The sequence below is a fragment of the Barbus barbus genome, assembly GCF_936440315.1.
Source record: "Barbus barbus genome assembly, chromosome: 26".
NCBI classification, from domain to species: domain Eukaryota; kingdom Metazoa; phylum Chordata; class Actinopteri; order Cypriniformes; family Cyprinidae; genus Barbus; species Barbus barbus.
In genome coordinates, this window is record NC_136754.1 from 30950221 (window position 1) to 30967720 (window position 17500).

Consider the following 17500-nt stretch of genomic DNA (forward strand, 5'->3'; position numbering starts at 1 on the left):
TCCAGGACTGCCCACTTGATGGCTAGAGCCTCTTTCTCTACTGTGGCATACTTGGACTTGTGAGATTCTGACTGATGTAAATCACAGGGTGTTCCTTTCCCTCCTGGACTTGGGACAGGACTGCCCCTAACCCAGTGTCGGAAGCATCTGTCTGGAGTATGAAGGGACAGCCGAAATCTGGTGCATGTAAAATCGGTGAAGATGTTAATGCTCATTTCAGGGATTCAAAAGCAATCTCCGCTTCCGGCGTCCAGATCAGTTTCTCGGGCTGCCCCTTCTTAGTCAGTTCTGTCAGGGGGCTGGCTATAGAAGATAAATTGGGAATCAAGCATCGATAATAGCCCTCTAGTCCCAAAAAGGCTCATACCTGGGTTTTGGTGGCGGGTCGGACGGCTTTCCGGATGGCTTCCACCTTCTTTTCTTGAGGTTTAATCAATCCCCGCCCGATCTGATAACCCAGGTACTTGGCTTCGGCCAGACCCAGGTGCCAGCCCGCCGTAGCTCAGCCAGCACCCTCCGGAGCCGCTCGAGATGGTCCTCCCAGCTCTCTGAGTGAATGACAATGTCATCTATATATGCGGCTGTATACGCCTAATGGAGTATATCAAGAGTATATCCATCATTCTCTGGAAGGTCTCGGCCGCCCCATGCAGGCCAAAGGGAAGAACCTGGGCTGCGCAATGCTTCAATAATCCCAACTGCAGCATCCTTTGGACTTCCTCTTCGATAGCCTGCCGGTGAGCCTCGGGAACCTTGTAGGACCTCTGCCGAATATTAACTCCCGAGGGAGTGGGAGTCTCATGTTGGATAATGGAGGTCTACCCTCCGACATCGATTACTGGGTGTGCGTGAGCCAGGTCAATTACTATTTCAGTCTTAGTCCGGGGCACTACCAGAAGAAATTTTTCCTCCCCCTGCTGCTACGCGACGCAATGATGTGTCCTTGAATTCCTAATGACTTTGAAGTGGGTTTGAATTTTACTGCTGCTTGTATCTGATTTATTTGTATTTATTTTAAGGTACCTATAAATAAATGTATTATTAGAGGAGGCCATTCTTGACTACAAAGTACGGGAGGGGGTGTGGCCCCCGGTAGCCGCACATCCTCATCTACTATACGGACCTAGGACCAACAGTGTCATAATCGATCATCCTCGTGTTGTTGTTTTCTGAATGACCCACCCACCGTGATCTGTTGAAAGAGATCCATATATAAATCAGTAGAAGTGGCACTACACTCACCCTCCCGTTTGCTATCCGTTGCTAACAGGGTTGGCTGACCTCCCTCCATCGGGTGGTCCGACGCCTCCGACAATCCCCAGTGTTTCGATTAGACTGGATGGACGTAGCTAACAGCTGCTCGAACCCCGGCCAGTCTCTGCCGAGCAGCACTGGAACAGGAAGATCCTTTAGTATTCCAACCTCCACATGCCAAGTTCCAGGATTTGCCGCGATGATCACCCTCTGAGCAGGCATGTATCGTGTATCTCCATGCATCCAGGTAATGGGAACTGCTGCTTTGCTTTCTGGCCGAGGACGAATCACGCTGGGCTGTACCAATGTAATGGAGCTACCTGAGTCCAGAACAGCTTTTATGGGTTTCCCGTCAATGTGAATCGATCGTTCAGGAGCTCCTCTGTGTACAGCATGCTGTTCTATGCATCCGGCCAGGCATGCTCGGGCTCCAGGGGAAAGTGGCTCGGTGGGCATGGGCTCATCTACAGGTTGGGGGCCGCCAATCTGTTCACTGGTCACAAGGTGCCCTCCGGTGGTCGCCGTTCCACGTTCACCCTCCGGAGCAAAAGAGGCTTCAGCCAGTTCCACAAGCTCAGCAAGGACGGTCGGGTTGTGCATACCCATGGGTCTCCGGTAATGCCGCAGCAGCGCGCAGAGCAGGCGATCTATCACAATGCGCTCTGCAACCTGCATAGTGGAGGGTTCGCCAGAGAGCAGCTATATAGATAGACAGACAGACATAGACATATAGAATGTAACTTCCTGTGGTGTGGCTCATTCATATTTACTCTGAATTCTGAATTTTACACAAGCCTGTCATTTATTGATGTTTGTCAGGTGAGGATAAGACATTGGTGCATGGACGTGTGTGTGTGTGTGTGTGTTCAGGGATTGTGCAGCTTCAGACTCCTGCTCTGAAAGCGGAGTCACAGATGTGTCTACAGCTTCATGCGACGCTGCTGGAAACCTGCCATACGATCCTCGACTCAACAGGTAATGAACCAGACTTCAGTTAAACTGGTCTGAGAATCAGATTCACAAGCTGATTCCTTCTCAGTCTGAGGCCACTGTTTATTTAATGCTTTCCTCATCTGTGTCTGTCTGTCATGAAGTTTTCCAGCGGTTCAAGAGAACGTCAATGTCCGTGAGTCCAGAAGACCCGCTAAAGACAAGACGAGGAAAAGGACCAATGCCTCCCGCATCCTGAAAGATCAGGTGATGTTGAATCACCAGAATCAGCATATTTCCTTCTAGTCTACATTAGAAACATGATCTGTGTGAAATGGTTGAGAATCCCGAGGGGCAGTGAGTGTTGGACTGATCTGAATGTGTCCAGGTGTCCAGCGGCTCCGCAGACAGCGACCCGTCTGTGCCCTGCAGAGACCAGGAGATCCCCACCTTTGAGGAGTGGAGCAAGATCATGCTGGAGGTGGAGAACGAGAAGAGTGAGTGGTGTTCTGACAGGAACTGTATCGCTGCTCTGCTCTCGCTGACAGTGTTTCTGTCCATCAGCTCAGATCACACACCTTTCTGACGGCCTTCACGCCGCGGGGAAGAAGCTCCAGCAGACCGTCACCAACTACGCCTCCGTGGAGTGTGGAGCCAAGATCCTGTCCTCCAACCCCGAGGCCAAGGTACTCCAACACCGCATCTGATCACATCTGTGTTTGACATCCAGTTACTGTGAGACAGGGACTGTACACCAGAGTAAACTACACATTTTATTATTTTTCTTTCATCAGCAGAATTTTGTCTAAATCAGGTCAATAAGAGAATCAATTGAGCATAATGAATTTTTCTGTATTTCAGTCAGTATTTCTGTTTTTTAGAGCACTTCAGCTATTCTGATGGAGAATATGGACATGTACATGCTGAATCCCTGCAATAACAAGATCTGGTGGGCTGATTACATAGACTGTTTGTTTTATCATCAGACAAAACTATTCTGTATGATAACTGTTGTGTTGCCGGGATTGTTTTCTGAAGATGATCTGAAGTCTTATTGAGCTCACTCAGTAGCCTGTGTTTAGTGCCTAGACAGATTTCCAGGCAGATAGCAGCAGTGTCTGTTATTCCTCATACACCTGTATATGAGTGTTTATGAAATGAAGAACACAAGAGAGAGCCGTCAGCAGTGATGGGAGGGTTTCAGGAGAAGGTCTGTGGTCTTCATCATCTCCTCATCATTGTGTTTGCGCAGGTTCATCATTGAGCTCTGTCAGCCCATCCAGGTCAAGCAGCTAGACATCGCCAACTTTGAGATCTTCTCCTCAAACCCCAAAGACTTCCTGGTGTCCATCAGCGACAGGTCAGCACTTATGCCTGCCATTACTGACTGCCTCTGTATTTATGGCTGCATATGTCTTTTTTTTAATTCCATTACAAAATCTTATAATGACATTTTTGTACCATTTTTTTTAAATGTATTTTTTAGTTTTTACATGCAGCTCATCTGTTTGTGTGTGCTATGAAGTTTCATGACTTGTTTATGCTCAGATATCCGAGCAAAAAGTGGATGAAGCTCGGGACGTTTCATGCGCGTGACGAGCGGACGGTGCAGAGTTTTCCTCTGGATGAGCATCTGTTTGCCAAATACATCAAGGTGAGACTGAGACGGAGCATGATTGTGACCGTATGTGAGGTAAGTGGAGTCTGATTCACATCCTGCTCGTTTTTCCTCCTGTTGCATCAGATGTTCACCAAATACATTAAGTTTAGCCTTCCTCGATTCACTCCAGTTTGATGTTTGAACACACTTCCTCAGAAACTCATCTTCTGTGATTTAACACTTAGTGTAAAAGCACTTTTCTCAAAAGACTGTAAAGCCCATGGTTCATAGCACTTTATAGATGCTCGATCCCTCCAGCTAAGATGTGAACAGGCCCATTCAGCACCGCTACACCGATTATCAGATTTCTCCACGTGAGACTTCAGATGGTGTTAGCATTAGCATTGTAGCTAGCGTCTGACCCTCCTGCGTTACATCACAGAAGATGTGTGTGAATGTCTGTTTGATGTGTGTTTCCTGTCGTCTGATCTCAGCCTGGTTTATTAAATCTGGTCTGGTGATCTCTGAGCTGACAGCATGTGACGACTGAAGCTAACACTGAAGCGGTGGTGTGTTCTGAACTGCTGCTGGTTTAAACACACATGGATAAGTGTGGTGTTGTGTTGTTTCAGGTGGAGCTGCTGTCACACTTCGGCTCAGAACACTTCTGTCCTCTCAGTCTGATCAGGTCTGATAAACTCACATTTCAGACATTAGGAGCCAGTTTTACTAACAGCTTGCACTAGCACAAACTGTCTTTTGGTGTTAAAATAGTCCGGTCAGGTTTTACTAAAGACACGCAGTGAGGAATTAGCGCTGAAAAGGCGTGGATACAGTTATTTTTGTGCTTGATCTTATTTCATATGCATTTGTAGGAGTTTCCCTTTCAGATGCTAACTTTACGGGAGGACAGTATTCAAATGAATCACGCAACGAGATTTACTAACGTTTGCGCTCGTTAAATTACTGGTATTTGCGCCATTATTTAACATCCAAAAAAACATGTCTTAAACTATTTTGCTCTTGAAATTCCTGCAATTATTGTTGCTGGAGGAGTCACACAGAGAACAGAGAGAAGGGTGGAAGGAGAGGATTGTTCACACACGTATTCATTTATTTGTAATGCCAGAAGAACACATTATCAGAACACACAGTTTGCCAAGCCATGTTATGTTTAATTTGCTTCAGGAAATAAAAGACTTTCAAACCCTCAACTAGGAGTCACACAATACCAGCTCTTTCTAAACTTCTAGCAAACCTTCATTTTTTGGCCTCCGGTTCTTTTAAACTTCCTGTGACTTCTTTAATTCTTTATTCTTTATTTGCTGCTGAGTATATCCATCATTCTCTGGAAGGTCTCGGCCGCCCCATGCAGGCCAAAGGGAAGAACCTGGGCTGCGCAATGCTTCAATAATCCCAACTGCAGCATCCTTTGGACTTCCTCTTCGATAGCCTGCCGGTGAGCCTCGGGAACCTTGTAGGACCTCTGCCGAATATTAACTCCCGAGGGAGTGGGAGTCTCATGTTGGATAATGGAGGTCTACCCTCCGACATCGATTACTGGGTGTGCGTGAGCCAGGTCAATTACTATTTCAGTCTTAGTCCGGGGCACTACCAGAAGAAATTTTTCCTCCCCCTGCTGCTACGCGACGCAATGATGTGTCCTTGAATTCCTAATGACTTTGAAGTGGGTTTGAATTTTACTGCTGCTTGTATCTGATTTATTTGTATTTATTTTAAGGTACCTATAAATAAATGTATTATTAGAGGAGGCCATTCTTGACTACAAAGTACGGGAGGGGGTGTGGCCCCCGGTAGCCGCACATCCTCATCTACTATACGGACCTAGGACCAACAGTGTCATAATCGATCATCCTCGTGTTGTTGTTTTCTGAATGACCCACCCACCGTGATCTGTTGAAAGAGATCCATATATAAATCAGTAGAAGTGGCACTACACTCACCCTCCCGTTTGCTATCCGTTGCTAACAGGGTTGGCTGACCTCCCTCCATCGGGTGGTCCGACGCCTCCGACAATCCCCAGTGTTTCGATTAGACTGGATGGACGTAGCTAACAGCTGCTCGAACCCCGGCCAGTCTCTGCCGAGCAGCACTGGAACAGGAAGATCCTTTAGTATTCCAACCTCCACATGCCAAGTTCCAGGATTTGCCGCGATGATCACCCTCTGAGCAGGCATGTATCGTGTATCTCCATGCATCCAGGTAATGGGAACTGCTGCTTTGCTTTCTGGCCGAGGACGAATCACGCTGGGCTGTACCAATGTAATGGAGCTACCTGAGTCCAGAACAGCTTTTATGGGTTTCCCGTCAATGTGAATCGATCGTTCAGGAGCTCCTCTGTGTACAGCATGCTGTTCTATGCATCCGGCCAGGCATGCTCGGGCTCCAGGGGAAAGTGGCTCGGTGGGCATGGGCTCATCTACAGGTTGGGGGCCGCCAATCTGTTCACTGGTCACAAGGTGCCCTCCGGTGGTCGCCGTTCCACGTTCACCCTCCGGAGCAAAAGAGGCTTCAGCCAGTTCCACAAGCTCAGCAAGGACGGTCGGGTTGTGCATACCCATGGGTCTCCGGTAATGCCGCAGCAGCGCGCAGAGCAGGCGATCTATCACAATGCGCTCTGCAACCTGCATAGTGGAGGGTTCGCCAGAGAGCAGCTATATAGATAGACAGACAGACATAGACATATAGAATGTAACTTCCTGTGGTGTGGCTCATTCATATTTACTCTGAATTCTGAATTTTACACAAGCCTGTCATTTATTGATGTTTGTCAGGTGAGGATAAGACATTGGTGCATGGACGTGTGTGTGTGTGTGTGTGTTCAGGGATTGTGCAGCTTCAGACTCCTGCTCTGAAAGCGGAGTCACAGATGTGTCTACAGCTTCATGCGACGCTGCTGGAAACCTGCCATACGATCCTCGACTCAACAGGTAATGAACCAGACTTCAGTTAAACTGGTCTGAGAATCAGATTCACAAGCTGATTCCTTCTCAGTCTGAGGCCACTGTTTATTTAATGCTTTCCTCATCTGTGTCTGTCTGTCATGAAGTTTTCCAGCGGTTCAAGAGAACGTCAATGTCCGTGAGTCCAGAAGACCCGCTAAAGACAAGACGAGGAAAAGGACCAATGCCTCCCGCATCCTGAAAGATCAGGTGATGTTGAATCACCAGAATCAGCATATTTCCTTCTAGTCTACATTAGAAACATGATCTGTGTGAAATGGTTGAGAATCCCGAGGGGCAGTGAGTGTTGGACTGATCTGAATGTGTCCAGGTGTCCAGCGGCTCCGCAGACAGCGACCCGTCTGTGCCCTGCAGAGACCAGGAGATCCCCACCTTTGAGGAGTGGAGCAAGATCATGCTGGAGGTGGAGAACGAGAAGAGTGAGTGGTGTTCTGACAGGAACTGTATCGCTGCTCTGCTCTCGCTGACAGTGTTTCTGTCCATCAGCTCAGATCACACACCTTTCTGACGGCCTTCACGCCGCGGGGAAGAAGCTCCAGCAGACCGTCACCAACTACGCCTCCGTGGAGTGTGGAGCCAAGATCCTGTCCTCCAACCCCGAGGCCAAGGTACTCCAACACCGCATCTGATCACATCTGTGTTTGACATCCAGTTACTGTGAGACAGGGACTGTACACCAGAGTAAACTACACATTTTATTATTTTTCTTTCATCAGCAGAATTTTGTCTAAATCAGGTCAATAAGAGAATCAATTGAGCATAATGAATTTTTCTGTATTTCAGTCAGTATTTCTGTTTTTTAGAGCACTTCAGCTATTCTGATGGAGAATATGGACATGTACATGCTGAATCCCTGCAATAACAAGATCTGGTGGGCTGATTACATAGACTGTTTGTTTTATCATCAGACAAAACTATTCTGTATGATAACTGTTGTGTTGCCGGGATTGTTTTCTGAAGATGATCTGAAGTCTTATTGAGCTCACTCAGTAGCCTGTGTTTAGTGCCTAGACAGATTTCCAGGCAGATAGCAGCAGTGTCTGTTATTCCTCATACACCTGTATATGAGTGTTTATGAAATGAAGAACACAAGAGAGAGCCGTCAGCAGTGATGGGAGGGTTTCAGGAGAAGGTCTGTGGTCTTCATCATCTCCTCATCATTGTGTTTGCGCAGGTTCATCATTGAGCTCTGTCAGCCCATCCAGGTCAAGCAGCTAGACATCGCCAACTTTGAGATCTTCTCCTCAAACCCCAAAGACTTCCTGGTGTCCATCAGCGACAGGTCAGCACTTATGCCTGCCATTACTGACTGCCTCTGTATTTATGGCTGCATATGTCTTTTTTTTAATTCCATTACAAAATCTTATAATGACATTTTTGTACCATTTTTTTTAAATGTATTTTTTAGTTTTTACATGCAGCTCATCTGTTTGTGTGTGCTATGAAGTTTCATGACTTGTTTATGCTCAGATATCCGAGCAAAAAGTGGATGAAGCTCGGGACGTTTCATGCGCGTGACGAGCGGACGGTGCAGAGTTTTCCTCTGGATGAGCATCTGTTTGCCAAATACATCAAGGTGAGACTGAGACGGAGCATGATTGTGACCGTATGTGAGGTAAGTGGAGTCTGATTCACATCCTGCTCGTTTTTCCTCCTGTTGCATCAGATGTTCACCAAATACATTAAGTTTAGCCTTCCTCGATTCACTCCAGTTTGATGTTTGAACACACTTCCTCAGAAACTCATCTTCTGTGATTTAACACTTAGTGTAAAAGCACTTTTCTCAAAAGACTGTAAAGCCCATGGTTCATAGCACTTTATAGATGCTCGATCCCTCCAGCTAAGATGTGAACAGGCCCATTCAGCACCGCTACACCGATTATCAGATTTCTCCACGTGAGACTTCAGATGGTGTTAGCATTAGCATTGTAGCTAGCGTCTGACCCTCCTGCGTTACATCACAGAAGATGTGTGTGAATGTCTGTTTGATGTGTGTTTCCTGTCGTCTGATCTCAGCCTGGTTTATTAAATCTGGTCTGGTGATCTCTGAGCTGACAGCATGTGACGACTGAAGCTAACACTGAAGCGGTGGTGTGTTCTGAACTGCTGCTGGTTTAAACACACATGGATAAGTGTGGTGTTGTGTTGTTTCAGGTGGAGCTGCTGTCACACTTCGGCTCAGAACACTTCTGTCCTCTCAGTCTGATCAGGTCTGATAAACTCACATTTCAGACATTAGGAGCCAGTTTTACTAACAGCTTGCACTAGCACAAACTGTCTTTTGGTGTTAAAATAGTCCGGTCAGGTTTTACTAAAGACACGCAGTGAGGAATTAGCGCTGAAAAGGCGTGGATACAGTTATTTTTGTGCTTGATCTTATTTCATATGCATTTGTAGGAGTTTCCCTTTCAGATGCTAACTTTACGGGAGGACAGTATTCAAATGAATCACGCAACGAGATTTACTAACGTTTGCGCTCGTTAAATTACTGGTATTTGCGCCATTATTTAACATCCAAAAAAACATGTCTTAAACTATTTTGCTCTTGAAATTCCTGCAATTATTGTTGCTGGAGGAGTCACACAGAGAACAGAGAGAAGGGTGGAAGGAGAGGATTGTTCACACACGTATTCATTTATTTGTAATGCCAGAAGAACACATTATCAGAACACACAGTTTGCCAAGCCATGTTATGTTTAATTTGCTTCAGGAAATAAAAGACTTTCAAACCCTCAACTAGGAGTCACACAATACCAGCTCTTTCTAAACTTCTAGCAAACCTTCATTTTTTGGCCTCCGGTTCTTTTAAACTTCCTGTGACTTCTTTAATTCTTTATTCTTTATTTGCGACTATAATTTGCGCTGTGCTTGGTATATTGTGTTGGTCGATATGTAAATGAGATGTTGTGTCCGTGTTCTTTAATTTGCGTGTTGTTAGTAAATCACCCACAGAAATACCCCCTCCCATCGGCGCTGTTCTGGAATTGCGCTCTCACACTAATCTGTCCTGTTTAGTAAAACTGGCCCTAAGTGACGGTCTGATTGACTAACAGTGATGGGTGTGAACGCTGACGGCTCTCTGTGTTTCTGAAGGGTTTTTGGCACTAGTATGATGGAGGAGTATGAGATGAACTCAGATCCATCAGACAGACCGCCGCAGGTTCAGGACGAGCACGACAGCGGTAACACTCTCTGTCTGAATAAAACACGTCTGCTGTCTGTTTGTGTCAGAGATAGAACAGTGTCCTTTCTCTTTATGAATGTTCAGATCAGCCTCCTGATTTTCTGCCAGTAGATGACAAATCCTCCAGAAACCTGATCGGATCTGCCAAAGGTCAGTGTGAGATCGTGTTTGAGATCCTCTGCAGATCACAGCAGGTCCATGGGCTGCTGGGAGCAAACTCATGATGTCTTGTGCTTCCAGATGCTCTTCTCACGATGGTGAACAACATTGCTGCCAATGTGCTGGGTGGAGCTCCCGAGAGCACCGCAGGAGCAGGTCTGATCCCACCGCACGCACTCCTGATGTCATTACCAAAGGCTTCTTCATCACCAGACTGTGTTTCTGTGTTTCAGGAAACTCTTCCGCTGAAGGTTTAAACATGACAGAGCTGGTTTTCCCAGCCGGATCGATCCACAGCGCTGCATCCACCGGGTACGTGGCTCCAGAAATCACCTCCGCTCTTCATATGTTGAGGTCACCAGCCAAGAAAACAGATTTTGCATGATTTTCAGTGATGTTGTTTTCAATATTTGTCTCTCTCTGAAGTGGCACCTTTCACACATTTGTTCCTCACATTTTCATGTAGTGGTTCATTCTGGGAAACTTTCTGCAGGACACATGTAAGGCATCTGATGGTAAAAGCCATTAAGCCATTAAAAAAGCCATTAAGAGTGAGTGCTGATTAATGTTTGTTGGTAGACGGGGTGTACTGGCATTCAGTAAATAATGTGGCAGCTCCTAGTAAAGTTGTCAATTTTATTAATAATAATACATTTTATAGGCACTTTTCACAGCACTCAGTCATTTTACAATCTTAACACAAATGTAATCCTAAAGCATCAATACTAACAACATTAAACAAACAATACTGTAATAAACAAGAAGACACTGTAAGATACAGAGTACAAAGTTTCACAGGTGAGTTTTGAGATGAGATTTAGGAGTATGAAGATCTCCAGTGAAATCCATAATTGAGAGGCAGCAGAACTAGCCTCCATAGTGTTCAAACAAATACATGATAAAACAAGACAAGTTAATGAGGAAGATCTGAATGCATGAGCAGGATCAGAGAGGTATGAAGGAGTTAGATTATTGAGAGTCTTGTAGGTAAGGATCGACATCAGTTGTGTTCAATAGAGGATTCTAGAAATAATTAATGCAGCTGAATTCTGGAACAGCTGTAGTTTAGAAGGAAGACCAGAGAGGAGAGCATTACAGTAATCAATGTGTGATGTTAGCAGTGCATGGCAGTGCTAATCACTGTGAGAGGGTGACAAAGGTGATTGGTGAAATGACAATATGCAGAACGAGTAATTAAGATGGATAAGGTGCTATCAAGAATGACACCCAGGCTCTTAACCAGTGAAGAAGCAGATTCATAGTCACAGAAAAACTAGTAACTTAATAAAGCCTAATTGTACTTTTGAATTTGGCATTTGGTGAGTGTAACTATTGGAGCCTAGACCATATTACGTCATATTATGTTAATGCACCATATTAAGGCTAATTGACAGGACAGACTGATTACAGTACATCACATCCAGTGTTGGGAAGGTTACCCTGGAAATGTAAAGGGTTACAGATTAACCAAGTTACCTTATTTAAAATGTAATAAGTAGTGTAGCCATTTCAATTATCTTGTTAAAGTAATGTAACTGATTGCATTTTATTACTTTTCTTAATTTCTAATGAATGTTTTCCACTGTTAATCACTGTGAATCATGTAAAGCAGGCCGGGTTAACCTTACAGTAGAACACTGATTACTGTCAGAATATTCATCACTTGAATTAAGATTATAATCATTTAATTTTAAAGCACAGACACCACAAGCACAGATCATTACAGATTTAAAATACAGATTTAAAATCATAAGATATAGTTTAATAGCAATTATACATTTTTTTTTTTTGTTTTGTTTTTTATCAGATCCTTGCATATGTATGACAGGAAACACTGGCGTCTAACAATGTTTTGGAAAAAAACAGTTAATCATAATAAATAAAGCATATACATGAACCCAGATAGGAAATTAAAGAGTTATCGAATAAGCCTATTCTGTGTCCTAAACTCATATCTTAGAGCAGTCAATGCAGTTTGGGAAAGAAATCAATTAAATCTGTATGTTTGTGAAAATATTCAGATGTAACTCCCTTTGTGAATTGGCCTGGTCGTGTAGCGCTTCTTATCCTGCGTTTTGTTTCTCGGCTCAGGCCGGTGACTGCGGCGGCGGATCAGCTCGATGTCATTGGGATTACAGAAACCGCCAGCATTACTGAAGAGACGACAGCGACACTCTCCGACGCCGCTGGACACGCTCCGGTCCAAACCACGCCTGATGTGGAGCAGATCGTCACGCTGCTGCCTGAGGACGAACCGGATCAGTCCTCTGGAGGAAACCTGGAGCCTGAAGTAGATCAGCAGAAGCTCACCGAGCGCTTTCAATCTGCCTGCTCCCGTTCACCCAGAGTCTCACTTCAGGAGTACCTCCTGCAGCGCTGCTCCTCTCCAAACCTTCTTCAGACGAGGAAGCCAAACCCAACCATCATGACCCCATCTAAACCCACAGAGAGTCCCGTCATTCTCACTCGAGTCCTGCCTGATCCAGAAGATCTCGCACCCAGTCTGACCTCAGATCTGCTCCGGCTGGTTTCTGCAGACTCCTCCAGAGCGACGCGGCCCATCGAGCTGATGTGTGCTTCTGCCAGCGAATGCCTCACAGAGACGCCTCCTCAGCAGAGCGCTGACCATCTGAGTGAGTCCAGCCAGAAACCGGACCTCACGACCACCTCTGCTGCACAGACTGGAGAAGATCAGGTCAGCCTTGACAATGATATTCCAGCTCCTACTGTTTCCCTGAACACAGCAGACGAGTCTTCCGTATCCGCTCTTGTGGATGAAGCGGTCAGCGGCGGATCCCTGACCCCATCTCAAGCCGTTCATCCTTCAGAAGGGCTCTCAGGGTCAGAGTCCAGGAACAAGGAGCTGTTCGATGATGAAAGCAGCACTCATATTGAGCAGATCGACACAGAAGCGCAGAACTCCAGCAACACATCTGCGCACGGCTCCAGTCAGAAAGAGTCTGTGTTCATGAGGCTCAACAACCGCATCAAAGTCCTGGAGATGAACATGTCCCTCAGCGGACGCTACCTGGAGCAGCTGAGCCAGAGGTGAGTCTCGCTGGATCCATTATACTGCTGTATGTAAATATATCCACACTGCTTCCAATGGATAAAGCTGCTTAGAGTTACAAAAGACAGCTGTATATTTGCAAACATGAATGCTTTCCACTCATTCTTAAAGCACTCTTTATAGGAGCCAAGCACAAGTTTTCTTCTGCTTTTGAGTCTATGGCTGCCCATAGAACCGCTTGAGGCAACTTTATTAAATTTGGCACACTGATAGAGGACAGTCTCAACATTAACCACAGTGAATTTGGACTTTCTAACTCAAGGCCTAATGCTAGTACCTTCTTAAATGTAAAGGCTAGAAACAAAAATGAGTTTTCCCTCTGATTCCTTGGCTCATGCCAAGACGATTGAACTTTCACCTCACTTGTCTGATCTTCACCAGATTCCACACAGATTATCATCAGACATTGCTGGCAATACGTTATTAAAAGCTTTGTAGTATCTCAAACCGTTTTAATTGTCAAATTTGATGGTAAGATGCCACTCTGGATCTGAGGCTATATCTCTGCAACACTGTCATATTGACACCAAACTTTGTGTCATTGACACCCAACACTGAACACACCACATCCATTTGGTAGCAGTGCCACCTACTGGTCAGAAGTGATAAGAAATTATATCACATTACAAGTGATTGTATTTACGGGTTTGCTTAAAATCATCAAACATCGTCTGTAATTACTCATTTTTCTTCAGTTGGTCTGATGCTGCTACTGATTTTGCCTCAGTTGTTCTTGGACAGTTCACCCAAAAATTAAAATTGTCATCATTTACTAGTAAGTTGTTTCAAACCTGTATGAGTTTCTTCTGTTGAGCAATATATGGGAAAATACTGTGGAAGTCAGTGGGGACCAGAAATGGTTTGGTTACCAACATTATTCAAATGATGACAAAATTTACATTTTTGTGTGAACTATCACTTTAATGGGTGTTTGCAGCAGCATTTTCATTTGTACCTTTGTTCTGTTGTAGTTATTTGACCTATTGCTTATAATTAGTATAATTGATTCCTTTCTTATGACTGTTCACTTGTCTTTAACAAGCTTTAAACTTTTCACATACAGTAGAAATGTATTATTTTTCTAAATTAAATTTTGTAGCACAAATAACTATATTGTAATGCTGTATATTGTTGTTGTGATATGAGTGACTGTGATTGATCTGTTAATGCTTGTGTTTCATCGGCCCAGATACAGAAAGCAGATGGAGGAGATGCAGAGAGCCTTTAACAAAACCATCATCAAGCTCCAGAACACCTCCAGAATGGCCGAGGAGCAGGTCAGAGACGTCTCGAGGCTAAATTCATTCAGACCAAACCTGGACTGATGTGTTAGTTCAGTCTGAGTTAGAGTCTGTTCAGACACGAACACGTGAAGATCAGCATTGGTTTATTCTGCTGTATAGCTCAGTCTTCTTTAAGTGTCACAAAACACCTCAAATTAACCATTTCTGAAAGAATAAATCAATAAAACGTCATGTAATAAAGACAGGTATTTCTCAGGGATAACAACATAAACATGTTGTAGGAGGACATTTCCTGAGTCCTCATAATAAAAATAGCTTTAAAAACATTAAACATTGTTTAATTAAAGATCTAAATGCCTGTAGTTTTGTGTGAGGGGTAGGTTTAGGGAAAGGGTAAATAAAAAAGTTTTTTTTTTTTATGTAAAAAACTATTGTGTCTATGGAATGAACCCATAATAATAGGAATACCTGTGTGTGTGTGTGTGTGTGTGTGTGTGTGTGTGTGTGTGAGGCGAAGCACACCAGAAGCCATATAACAGTGTTTTCCTGTCCTCTGTGTCGCTGCTTTCCTCTAAACACATGTTTCAGGATCAGAGGCAGACGGACTCTATCCAGGCTCTGCAGGCTCAGCTGGAGAACGTGACGCAGCTCGTGCTCAGTCTGTCTGTCAGCGTGAGTCGACTGCAGCAAGAGGTCAGCAGCCTGTTCTCATCCGTTCATAATGACAACACCTCCATCAGACACCATCATTCATATCTCAACTAACTCAGTGTCTTTACTAGGGATCCATCGATATCACCGACTGAAACAAAGCTCTAGTGTTATTAATAAACTACCCATCTGAAGCAGTCTGACTGTATTACAGATGATATGCTGCTTTATTAAATGATGTTGTGTCTCCTGTTGCTCTGAGGATCATTTTAACATCTCTAGACCAGGTTCCATTGTGCTGCATAACAGAATATTTAAATATCTTTATTTACAGCAGATAATTATGATTAAAATGAGCCAAGAATGAATCTATTGCAGTGCAAAGATATGATTGGCTAAAACACGCAGGAGACGAGGAGAGAAACTCAAACAAACACAGATTCTCTGGTAACACAAATGTAGCAGAATTATTAGTGAAAATGTCCGTGCAAATTCACTTATCAGCACAATAATTATGAATGAATTTTCCCACTTATCTGCCACTGCTATACCATACAGATCTGTTCAGAATGGCAGCACTTTATGACCAGAGATGAATGAATGAGATGATCATGATGATGCTGCTGCTGTGTCCCGCAGGTGTCTGACAGACAGAGCCATATTCTGCTGTGTCTGGTTCTCTGTGTTCTTCTGGGGCTGCTGATCTGTGTGAGCTACCATCAGATATCAGAGAGTCCTGCGGTCGATTCACAGAGGTCCTGCTGTCCAGACAGGTGAGGAGACCCTGCTGCAGGACTGGTGTGATCTGAAGCAGGTAAATCATGATGTTGTGTTGTTTTCAGAGAGCCGTCTGATGATGAAGCTGTGCTGCTGAGACGCAGAGCCTCTGATCCGCCGTCGCTCTCGTTCCTGCAGACGCCTGACAGTGAGTTCATGATGGATTCAGAGAGTGATCAGTCTAATGAACGATTAGATCGTGTGTGTTTCTGCAGTGGTCAGACACACTGTTGGCAGGGCGGTTTGCAGAGACTGCACTGAATCTCAAACTCTTGCTGTTGTTGCTCTTTATTTCAGGAGGTTCAGAAGAAACCAGAAGCCTTAAGCAGTGGGAAGATTGTCCAGTTAGTAGAAAAGTATGATGCATGTTTCTGCCTTCATGATGCACTGTTTTAGACTTTGGGCCAGTTTTACTAAACCGGACAAATTCGTGCAAGAGCACAATTCCAAACCTGGTATTGTGTGACTCCTAGTTGAGGGCTGCAAGTCGTCTTTTATTTCCTAAAGCAAGCTACCCTTCTCTCTGTTCTCTGTGTGACTCCTCCAGCAACAATAATTAAAGCCATTTGCAAAATAGTTTAAGACATGCTTATTTGGGGGCGTTAAAGTAATTTAACGAGCGCAAAAGTGAGTAAATCTCGTTGCGTGCGTGATTCATTTGAATAATCTCCTCCCATAAATTTTGCATCTGAAAGGGAAACTCCTGCAAATGCATATTCAATAAGATCAGGCGCAAAAATAACTGTCCACACCTTTTCAGCGCTAATTCCTCACTGCGCGTCTTTAGTAAAATCTGACAGTACTATTTTAATGCTAAGAGACGGTTTGCGCTGGCGCGAGCTGTTAGTAGGTCTGGCCCTTTGTGTTTTAGGTGTAATAAACCCTGTAAACTGCTACATCTTTACGGTGAGTTTCTGTTTTCTGCAGAAGAAACAGAAGGTGAAGCTCAGCAGAGGTCCAGAGACTCTGTCCGCTAACGGGATCCCTCACACCACCGCCGGTCCTCTGGGTTTGGAGACGGACGGCAGAGACATGATGTCTGATGGCAGCTCTGAAGGCTCCTCGCAAGCCGACGAGACGCTGTTCTGTGGAATCAGCACCTGTGCTCGTCTGTGTGAGGCGTTACCCGCTCCGAAGAGCTGGACGCAGAGCCGATCACAGCATCAGCGCAGCTCCAGACGCTCCCAGCATCAGCCTCAGCCCCCGCAGTGCAGCGGCCCGCCGCCAGCGATACGACCCGCACCAGACCGGCTCTGAGAACTGAACCGAACTGAACCGGCTCTGAGACGCCTGGGATCTCTGAGACACACTGGACGCTAAACCCACTCAGACCCTCATACCTTCTGCTCAGCACTGAGGCTTATGCAGTTTGCATTGTTTTTTATAATTATGTGCCACAAACTTTTAGACAATCATAAATAAAACATAAATAATCAAAGTCTTGCATTGATTTTGTTATATTTACAGTGTATTCTGACCCTCAAGTTGTTACAAACCCGACTTTCCTTTCAGTGGAACAGACTGAATATGTAATTATCATATATATAAAATCACATTAATATTCTAACAATATACATTACATGCAATAGAATTATTTTATATCACAAAACATCTTGGCATGAATATAATGTTGCTTTAGACCAAAGG

The 17500-nt window shown here is 44.7% G+C and overlaps 2 protein-coding genes across 2 annotated transcripts in view; both read left to right on the plus strand.

Annotated features, from left to right (window-relative positions):
• LOC306846527 (uncharacterized protein) overlaps nt 1-5453 on the plus strand; it is a gene marked incomplete at its 3' end in the record, with an annotated part of 7908 nt that extends 2455 nt beyond the window's left edge. Inside the window, exons 4-12 of the mRNA XM_079379960.1 lie at nt 2125-2229; nt 2349-2451; nt 2573-2681; nt 2749-2870; nt 3066-3133; nt 3437-3544; nt 3733-3838; nt 4417-4472; nt 5237-5453. Of these exons, the coding sequence (XP_079236086.1) occupies nt 2125-2229; nt 2349-2451; nt 2573-2681; nt 2749-2870; nt 3066-3133; nt 3437-3544; nt 3733-3838; nt 4417-4472; nt 5237-5453 (994 nt within the window). The remainder of the gene's footprint in view (nt 1-2124; nt 2230-2348; nt 2452-2572; nt 2682-2748; nt 2871-3065; nt 3134-3436; nt 3545-3732; nt 3839-4416; nt 4473-5236) is intronic.
• Nucleotides 5454-6378: 925 nt separating this feature from the next.
• On the plus strand, nt 6379-17282 carry LOC306846528 (SUN domain-containing ossification factor-like; the record flags this gene model as incomplete). The annotated part of the gene is made up of 20 exons (XM_079379961.1): nt 6379-6436; nt 6591-6735; nt 6855-6957; nt 7079-7187; nt 7255-7376; nt 7572-7639; nt 7943-8050; nt 8239-8344; nt 8923-8978; nt 9862-9950; nt 10037-10102; nt 10193-10267; nt 10345-10423; nt 12203-13159; nt 14371-14458; nt 15014-15118; nt 15716-15849; nt 15919-16001; nt 16151-16209; nt 16781-17282. The coding sequence occupies 20 exons, from the start codon at nt 6379-6381 to the stop codon at nt 17108-17110; spliced, it is 2940 nt and encodes a 979-aa protein (XP_079236087.1). The 3' UTR covers nt 17111-17282.
• Nucleotides 17283-17500: the final 218 nt, after the last annotated feature.